Source organism: Nicotiana tabacum, chromosome 21 (genome assembly GCF_000715075.1).
Source record: "Nicotiana tabacum cultivar K326 chromosome 21, ASM71507v2, whole genome shotgun sequence".
NCBI classification, from domain to species: Eukaryota; Viridiplantae; Streptophyta; class Magnoliopsida; order Solanales; family Solanaceae; genus Nicotiana; species Nicotiana tabacum.
In genome coordinates, this window is record NC_134100.1 from 4393946 (window position 1) to 4403841 (window position 9896).

General features: G+C 35.3%; 1 protein-coding gene and 1 non-coding gene across 7 annotated transcripts; both read left to right on the forward strand.

Moving 5' to 3' along the window:
* Nucleotides 1-1602: 1602 nt before the first annotated feature.
* On the forward strand, nucleotides 1603-8110 carry LOC142175400 (cold-responsive protein kinase 1-like). 6 transcript variants are annotated; one of them, XR_012704409.1, is made up of 6 exons: nucleotides 1622-1922; nucleotides 3107-3242; nucleotides 4807-4919; nucleotides 5324-5534; nucleotides 5610-5847; nucleotides 7178-8091. XR_012704409.1 is itself a non-coding variant. In XM_075242014.1 (5 exons), exons 2-5 carry the CDS (start codon nucleotides 3213-3215, stop codon nucleotides 7446-7448), a joined length of 750 nt encoding a protein of 249 aa, XP_075098115.1. In that variant the 5' UTR covers nucleotides 1603-1714; nucleotides 3107-3212; the 3' UTR covers nucleotides 7449-8095. The 6 variants fall into 6 exon arrangements, 3 of the variants coding, with proteins under 3 accessions (XP_075098115.1, XP_075098114.1, XP_075098113.1); XM_075242014.1 differs by lacking the exon at nucleotides 4807-4919 and having other exon boundaries at nucleotides 1603-1714; nucleotides 7178-8095; XM_075242013.1 differs by lacking the exon at nucleotides 4807-4919 and having other exon boundaries at nucleotides 1682-1922; nucleotides 7178-8095.
* Nucleotides 8111-9276: 1166 nt separating this feature from the next.
* Nucleotides 9277-9349, forward strand: TRNAR-UCU (transfer RNA arginine (anticodon UCU)). The gene has a single exon. It is a non-coding gene; the product is annotated as a tRNA-Arg (tRNA).
* The last annotated feature ends 547 nt before the right edge of the window (nucleotides 9350-9896 follow it).

A 9896-nucleotide genomic window follows, 5' to 3' on the forward strand; every position in this document is an offset into this window, starting at 1 on the left:
GATTAGGAGAAATTTTGAAAGTAAAGTTTGAGAAAATTATGAAGATGATCTATTTATAATATCTGCTATGATGGTTTGAAAACACTAGTGGCCGACTATCAACTGACACTAATTAATAATCTTAAGAACTGTGCAGACGCGACGCTTCAGTCGCCTCCGCCGCTTACTTCACGAGGATGACGTCATAATTGGTTGAGGTACAAAATCGAAGGCTCAGTTCGTTTCTTCTCGTTACACTCCAAGAAACGAGGGAACTATCTATATACTACTATTTGATCGAGACAAGGGAGTTGCATCGAGGGTAGTCTCATAATGAATCAGACCCGAGTTCTAAGACGAGGCATCGAGTCTAAAGATCGAAGTGTCCGTTGAGACTAAGGCCAGCAGCAATCAAGATTAAATATGACCGACTTCGAGTGAAGTGCAATAACGGAAAGGCGAGATATCCGTAACCGGTCGAAGATCACAGCGGAAATCTCGGAACAGATCAAATCAAGGGTGATTATTTATACCAATCATGAGATTTATTTCCGTAATTAGAATTATATTATAATTAGGATTCCTCTAGTATATGAAAGAGGGTCCCTGTCATTTGCAAACACCTAACATTGACGAATATCAAGGCAATATAATATTTCTTTCTTCTGCTCATCAACTTACTGCTCTTTAACTATTCTTACTCTACCAAGCTCAAGGGTACATTAGCTCGAGGGTATTGACAAAACACTAGTTTGCTTTGTATTATTGTCGATTTGCATCATTTATCTTTACGTTTATCAATTGGTATTAGGTGAAATCACATATCCTTAAACCACATTATAAGTTTAATTGTTACTCAATTTTTAGGGTAAACAATTTGAAAATAATTTATCTTTAAGAATTTATATGTTACCCTTATTGTATTAATATACAGTCACGTAAATATTTATTTTATACCATAAGTTTCAATAACCTTCCTTTATTTCTTAAATTTCGTGGTGAATCAAACACTGCCATATAAATTAAGATGAATATAATAAAGATAAAATAAACACATTCGAATGCTGAAAAAATCAACAGCCTTAGGGGTCGTTTGGTAGGAGGTATTAGAAAAAATAATGTATGCTTAGCTCTATATATTACTAATACGTTGTTTGGTACATTTTTCCAACATTTGTATAACTACATCATACTTGGTATTATCCTATGTATAAGTAATGCACAGAAAATCATGACATTAGTAATACCAAGACTATTAATACATGCATTAGTATGTTTAAAGACAAAATTATCCTTAAACTCCCTTAAAGCTAGAGATATGGAGGGCATTTTTGTAAACAATTATTTTTCTTAAAAATTATGCAATGCATTATAATTTTAATACACCACACCAAATATCAGATAAGAAATAATATCTACATAACGAATGCTTATATTACTAACATATGCACTACTAATCCATGCACCTTATTCCGCATTATTCTTATACACTTTATTCTGCATTATTCTTATACACCGACCACCTTAATTATCTAGTGTTCAGATTTAGACGTAATATTATCTTTATATATTCATAATGATTGTTGTTGAAAAAAAAAAATGAAGATAAAAACACTAAAGTGGAGGAAGGGAAAGGTAGTTGAGAATACAGCGATTGACAGATTGGCAAATTAGAGGAGTATCGCTTTCACAGCTCCACATCAACCAAGAAAATGCTACACCCTCAAAACCAAAGGTATAATAAGTCGTCTTCTTCGTCTGCTACTGCTGGTGATCATCTCATTTCTTCCACACGACGTCGTTTCGCCTGTCAAATCACCCAGAAAACCTACGCCCGCATTTTTGTCACCTTCTTCTACCTCTTTCTTTCATCGTCCTCTCAAATTGTTCACTTTCACGACTTCAAAACACAACTCAGTATTTTTTTTCCTTCAATTTTTATGGTACGTAAAAATTCTCGCTCTCTCTCTCTCTCTCTCACACACACACACACTTTGAATTGCTATTCAGGATTTGAATTGAGCTAGCTACAATTTGTTTTCTTTTGCTACTGTTAAAAATTGCTGGCTCTGTTGATCAATAGTAGATAAGTTAATTAGCTTATGATCAGTCAAGTTTGAAGTGGTTAAGCTGAATCTGAGTTAGAGGTTTTAATTTAGAGCCAATTGCAGAATGGTATGATTAGTCAAGAATTTTGATTTTTGGTGCATTTGCTTAGAATACTTAAAACTTTAAAATATGTTATTACCTACTTTCAATTTATATGAACTTATTTCCTTTTTAGTCATTTAAAAAAGAATGAACTCATTCCTAATAAGTAAACTCTTAATTTTGGGATTCCAATATGATCCTTAATGAGAAACTTTCACAACCGCCCAAATGTTATGCCATGTTTACGCCACAAGTTTTAAAATATTTATAGTCACACAGATGTTATGGCATGTTTACAACACACAAGTTTCAAAAGTCTTTTTTTTCTTTCTTAAACTATGTGCCAAGTCAAATAGATTCACATAAATTGAAGCGGGGATATTATTTATAGAACGTGCTCATTTATTTTTAGATGAAAAAAAGCTTATACATGATGCATTTATTTATCTTTTTAGGGTTCAAAACCGATCTTATTAATAAATCATTTTCCTAGGATGTGATTCCACTGGGATTCCACTGGGGTGTTGTTATTGTTTGGTAGGCTGTGATGCATATGCATATACTGACTTATGCATATATGTACTTTATGTAGTTTTTTTGTTTCTGCTACCGGGAATTTTGAATTTTAGTTAATTGTTTCCTTCATAGTTAATTCAAAAGAAACTATACAAAACTTAATATTTTTACTGTAGAATGCGTAAATTTCAATGGTTGACCTGAGTAGTAGAGCCATAGCATTTGGTTATAAGATGTGTTTCTTTTAAAATTGGTGTACGCCTCAATTACAAACTAGTTCGTGTTGGTTATATGAATTCTATATCCATCCTGCTCCATTTGGTCCGGTTCATTCCACTTCTCAGTTTTTTTAAAGCAAGCTAACTGACAACAATTTGATTTGGATATATCTCAAAAACAGTGAACATTTTCATTTATCACAGAAAAATTGGAGAAGGCTAACATGTAATTCACACGTCAGGAGGCATTATCGGTCAAGTAAGAAGATTGTCCTACTAAAGTACGGATTGGAATGAACTGCAGCTGCTTTGGTGCCTCAACTGTGCGGCAGAAAAGGGGTGTTGATCATGTTCATAAAGATACACCAGACACTGGAGGTTAGTACATAGTTGGAACTTGGATTTTAGCTGATCATTTTTTTCTCAGTTTCATGATTTATTTAGTCCTTTAATGAATTTTTCGCAACTTTATTGCCTTCAGCATTAAACCTCATACTCCTACATAGCTGGTTGGTCTGGATGTGGCATTGTCATTTTATCATGGTGGTTGCAATATTCTGTGAATAATTCTAATTCATCTTTTCTCTTTCCTTTTTCTAGTTATCAAATTGTTTATGCTTCTGCCTTTGTATACTTGCTATTCTGAAATTCTCTTACACCCAATGTTAGTGGATACAAGCTGTTTAACACCTCCGGTGCACTTATCATTACTTATTTTGAGCTAATTGACCTGCCTTCTGTAATTTATACACCAGATTGAACAAGCGTCGAGCATAATTTACTTTATTGCAATACTAAAAGGGAGTGATTTCTACAAGAATATTTTGGTACTTGATAAATATAATTAATATGCTTGCTATATAGATAATGACATGTTCTAGAAGCAGTTAGCGTTTGGATTGAGTTTGCTCCAAGGGGCCAATATGTACTTGGCCCTTGATCCCAAAAGAAAAGAAAACGTCAGTTGATCAACTACGCTTCAATCCTACTTATGGGGTTGAAAATGTGGCTGCTCTTTCCAGTAGTTGGAGAATTCATTGTAATTAGACTATTTTTACTTTGGTTGCTAGGTGACTACAACCCTTCTCATTTATTATCCGGCTTGGGACACGGTATGCTTTACAAGGCCCACAGGTGGATTTCAAAAGAAAAACACGATTTCATCTTGTTCCTAACTAGAACTAAGAACTGGTCAAATTTGCTCCAGGATCTGAATAGTGAGTAGTTGCCGAACATGAACTGATGTGGTAGGTTTAATCATAGAATATCATTATAAGGGTCGAGAAGGGAAACTTTGAGTATTCCCTGCTCCCTAGCTTGCTCAGGTATCTGTCTAAAATCATCTTATAAGTGGTTAGGATAAGAGGCAGTCAGTCAAGTGGCACAACTATTACTCCCTCAATTTCAATTTATGTGAACTTGTTTGACTGGGTACGGAGTTTGAAAGAAATGAAGACTTTTGAGATGTGTGGTTCTAAACACGCCATAGCATTTGTATGAATATAATTCTTTTGAAACTTGTGGTCTTAAACATGTTATAGTAGTTGTGTGGCTCTAAAAGCCTCTCATTAAGAGTATAGTAGGAAGTTTAAGTTAAATTATTTCCAAATTTAGAAAGGGCTCATTCTTTTTAGAACGGACTAAAAAGGAAATAGGTTCACAAACTGGAACAAAGGGAGTACTTTTTATGATAAAAAAAGTTCACTATACCAAGTGATATGTGAGAAGTTATACAGAGCCCTGCATCAATGATGACACAGTTAAAGGATGAAAAAGTTCCATCTAGTTTAGTTTCTGGGGAACTTTTATTCTTGGTCAAAAACTTGACGCATCACATTTTGTTGCTGAAAATTTCCTTCTATCCATCTTTTTTCTGCAACAATTTAATCATTCCCCTTTGTTCTTCAGTTTCATGTCCACGCTAATATTTCCTTTTTGTCAGGCTGCTCCACTGCAAAGACAAGGAATTTTTCATATAGTGAATTAAGAATAGCAACCAACAACTTCCATCAAAGTAACAAAATAGGGTGAGGAGGTTTTGGGACAGTATACAAGGTTCAGCTCTATTCTATAAATACTTCTCTTCCTTTTCATGCCCGAGCTTTGTTACACGAACAACTTGCATTTGCATGGGGCTATTTACAGAATTACATTGCTGGAAGGCTTGGAACTATTAGACCTTTGTGTTATTAATTATAGGTAGAGATATATTATCTGTAATTCTTTAAAATTTTGCATCACAAACTTGTAATTATGTTATTTGATTTTCACATTTTCTGCCTCTTAAAGACAGTTATGCTTTGTAAACATTTTACTCTTGTAAGTTTTGGTTCATGGTTTTTGGCATATATGTAATATGAGATCAAGACTTTTAGAGAATAACAAGGTCCTTGGACTTAACTCTTGTGGTGCATTCACATGTTAGTTGAATGGTTATTAATTTTAGTGCAACTTTGTAGGGAACTCTAAAAAGAGGAGTAGAAGTTGCTGTGAAGACACTTTCTGCCGAATCAAGGCAGGGGTTGCGTGAGTTTTTGACAGAGATTGAAACCATATCAGATGTCAGACACCCCAATCTAGTTGAGTTGATTGGATGCTGTCTTGAAGGAAGTAACCGGATCTTGGTCTATGAATATGTAGAAAATAGGAGCCTCGATCGAGCACTGTTTGGTAAATTTGCTAGAAATTTAAAAAAATACTTCACCATTTATGAACGGGTTACTGGAAATGGTGCTTGCTTTGCAGGTTCCAGCGCTAGGAATGTTAAATTAGAGTGGGACACAAGGGCTGCTATTTGCTTGGGTACCGCTAGAGGTCTTGCTTATCTACATGAAGAATTAGTGCCGCATATAGTGCACAGGGACATCAAAGCTAGTAACATACTGCTTGATAAGGATTATAAGCCAAAAATTGGAGATTTTGGACTTGCAAAGCTTTTTCCAGATAATATCACTCATATCACCACACAGATAAAAGGAACTACGTATGTCCTCTGAATTTATTGTTGAAGCTTCAATGTTTTCCATTACTTGAAATTGGACTTTGTTGAACAGAGAGATTTAGTATAGTTAATACTTCCCGTGGGATGCTATAACCTGCTGCAGTTGTAGCTAAAGTGAAGAAAGGAGTGCAAGATAGTGCCTCAATACGAGTGTCCCCAAGCATATAGATTTGCCTTGGGGTTTCAACATGTGCCATTTTTCTATCTGGAGTCTTTGTCTATGAAGATTCTTGTAACTGCTATAGGATATAAAATTTATTACGTATGATTTGTGAGAAGTGTAGGTATAGGGAGTACTTCCTATGGATAGAAGCTGGGGCAGGGTTGCGGAATGGAGTCTAGAGATGGCAATTTCCACTGTTCAAGGGACTATTTGCCCCTGCTCTACTGTACCTTCATGACGGGAAGGGTACTTCGAGAAAATTAGAGGTTGATATGGGGAAGATAGAATTTGAACTTCACGAGAAAGGTGGTAATTTTGGATTGGGCATTCACATAAACATTATTGTTCCCACAGTACGCTAAATATTACTCCTATTAGCTTTGTTTAGTGTTTACCATACAATTATAGCTTACATATATTTTCCACTTAAGGTTCTTCCCCTGGTTCTCCAATTTCAACTGCCTATCAGTATCTCTCAATTGTTCTTGTTTATTTTCTCTCAGTATTTATTGGCCTATTTGGTAATCAAGTGTTGTTTGACCTATGGACTTAGTGGATGTAAATCAAGAAGTAGCTAACAAAATTATTGTGGATGTCAATAGGAAGGGTGCACATACACATGGGTAGAGCATTAGCTAGTAAACTTGAAATCACCATTCATCCGTGAGTACAGTGAGCGTGAGTGTGGAGGATTGTAGAGGTTGGGCGTCGTTAAAAATATTTTTAGATACACCTGTTAAAAAATCTAGAAGGCATTTTTACACCCGCCGATACCTCTCCAATTGCAATATCTAAGTGGATTCTCCTTTTTAAAGAACTAGCTTGTCTGAACTGTGTTGCTTATATTGTACCTCTTCCAGTGCAGAAGAATTAAGGGTACACGTTCTTCATAGCATCTTGCTACCCTTGCCTGATAAATATGTATTTTTCCTGAGAATTCACTACTGTTTGCCCTATTATTGTACACATTGTGTCTACTAGAAAGGCAGCGGATTCTCTAGCATCTGGCTCAAACTACAGTGTTTTGAATGTTCTGTGTTATGGTTTAGATAGGTCTCCAACAGATGTCCTGCTTTAAAGTTTTAAATGGTACCATGGGGTAACTGAAAGCAGTGTTCTTACTTCTGTACCTTTTTCTCTTCCGCGCAGTGGCTATTTGGCACCCGAATATGTAATAGGCCGTCAATTAACATCCAAGGCTGATGTTTACAGTTTTGGGGTCCTAATACTTGAAACAGTAAGTGGCAGGAGCAGTGGCAGCGGTACATGGAAAGGGCAGAAGTTACTCCTGGAATTGGTGGGTAGCATTTTTAAATTCCTTAATTTCTTTCTAGATCTACCATTCCATTCCCCAATAGAATCAACAGTCTATTGCATGGTTTGTTTACTTGCATTTGCAACTAGTATTTACATATATTGATTAGTGCTATTTGAAATAAGAAAACTGCCAGGCACATCAAGATGTGATTTTGTAGAGAATAGGGGTGAATCCATCTCTGATAAGTATATATCAATCAATAAACTAAATGTGCCTCAATCTCAAACTAATTTGGAGGGTTATGTGAAAGACATATGGATATGCTCTATCCGGACACATTTTACTCCTCTACTGTAAATAAGTTGTCTTGTGAAAATCTCCTTGTATATGATTATCCTTTTCCTTCTCCCAGAGTTGTGCGAAGTTAACAGTTGTTGGAGTTTCACTGATATCAATGGGGTTTATCAAGCAACGTATTTACATAGCCAAATACAAACTAGTCTGAATTAAGGTTTAGTTGTTATTACTCTTACACTATGTTCCTTATAAAAAAATTTACACTTACTTTAGTTCCATCGTTTACCAGTTAGTCTTGTAGTCTTTTTGTCTGATTAGAGATTTGTATGTTAGAATAAGGATAGGTGTGAGATTTCGAGAACCTCTAATTTAGCAGTAGTGGAGTGCATATAGAGAATTAATATACTTCAACCCAAGGCATAGTTGCTTGAAAGAGTCTCAAATAAAAATGTGCAAGATGAGATTTTTAGATTCAGCATGGGAAAAAGCATGAACAAGACAATAGTGTATTTGAACCTGTTTCGTCCAACTTGGATCATGGCAGGAGAGACAATTAGAACGTGCTGTTACAAAGTTGAGCTGATCCAAGAAGGTACCCGCTGGTAAAAGATGCTGGTTACCCAAAGTATGGGCCCAGTGGTCAATGAAGTGGGAGGAGAACCATGAGGCCTCAGGTTCAAATCCTAGCCATAGCAACCGAAAAAAAAAACTAGGTGATTTTTTCCCATTTGCCTAAGCCTTGGTGGTCAAAGTTATATGGTACCTCTGCTGGTGGGAGGTAGCAGGTATCCGGTGGAATAGTCGAGATGAGCACAAGGTGGCCCGGACACAACTGTCATAAGAAAAAAAGATGCTACTTTACAGCAATAGGAGATTGTGCTGAGTATGAGAGATTCATGTTATTCTGCGACAGAGGATCCAAGTCCAATGGTCCAAGTTGTTGTCCCAGATAGGTGATGTACCTTCATGTGATTGTTCAGAATTTTTATGTCCCAGATAGGTGATGGGAATTTTTATGGGACAGGGACAGTTAAAAAAAGCCCTTTTGTCGTGGAACAAAATAAAGGCATTAATGAAGGTTAAAAGAAACTGAGATAAATAAGAAGACTATAAAAGAATAAAAGATGTGCCTTCAAATTTATTGAATGCTGAAGAGTAGCACAATAAAAGATATTGTGTAAGATGTTCACTGTAGAGGGAGTAGATGGCCAAGACTAGTTAAGCAATTGGAGCTTTTAAATTTTTATCCATAGATTGCCGTTGGTTTTGATTCTAGAGAGTTAGGTGTTTGAACAGTAAAGTTGAGGATACATGCACTTTATAATTATATAAATATTATATTTCATTAGAGGATCACAAATATTTCTAGATACTTTTTAATATGTATGTATGTATGTATGTATATATATATATAAATTTAAAATTATAAAGTATATTCATATGTCGGTTTGGTTTGGATTTTTTAACTCAATACAAAATCAGATCAGACCAAACCTAACCGGATTATTTAATCAGTTCGGTTTGACTTTTCGGTTTAGTGCGATTTTCTTGTTCCGTTGAATACTCCTATATAACATAATAAGAAATGTATAGTCTCCTAAAAATCTTCTTAGAAGTCAAGGATTTCTTGGAACACGAGAAGAAGCATTCAGTCGAATATAAATATAATTATCGAGTAGCCCTGACAACAACAGCGCCCATGGCCTAATGGATAAGGCGCTTGACTTCTAATCAAGCGATTGTGGGTTCGAGTCCCACTGGGCGTGTACATGTTTTTTGTATATCCTTTCTATATCGCATGAATTAAAAACTAGAAAATTTTCATGACTTTTTGTATTTTTCAGTTTCAATAATATACTTCTCATAAATAGATAAACGGCCCATTTAAGGGCTCCATAGATCAACCAAAATTCCCTGCGGTGGGTTTATTGCGTTTATGGTTATGGATAAGTTCTATTATAAGTGGTGACCCATTCCTCGTATTTCCTCCCACATACTCAACTTTTCTTTCCTTTTTCTCGAATATTTATTAAACAAACCCCTTTTTCTCCAACAACAATCTAACAACCACGGTCCTTTTCTTCATTTATTATATCTTAATTGTACAAAATTTAAGGGTGTAAAATAAATATCTAAATTTTATGGTCTTAAATTGTACTCACTCCGATTCAAAATAAGTGATTTTTTAGTTGTTTTCACACATATTAAGAAATTCACCTTTTAACATTAAGGGGTCATTGGTAGGGTGAGAATAATGCTGAATATGATGTATTAATAATGCTGTAATTAGTTATGCTTGCATTAGTTATGCTG

Excerpts from the sequence above, each read along its gene's own strand:
- LOC142175400 (XM_075242014.1), top strand. The coding sequence starts at position 3,213 with ATGTTCATAAAGATACACCAGACACTGGAG. Across the intron at positions 3,243-5,323 it reads AGATACACCAGACACTGGAG|GGAACTCTAAAAAGAGGAGT; the intron begins GTTAGTACATAG and ends GCAACTTTGTAG. Across the intron at positions 5,535-5,609 it reads CCTCGATCGAGCACTGTTTG|GTTCCAGCGCTAGGAATGTT; the intron begins GTAAATTTGCTA and ends CTTGCTTTGCAG.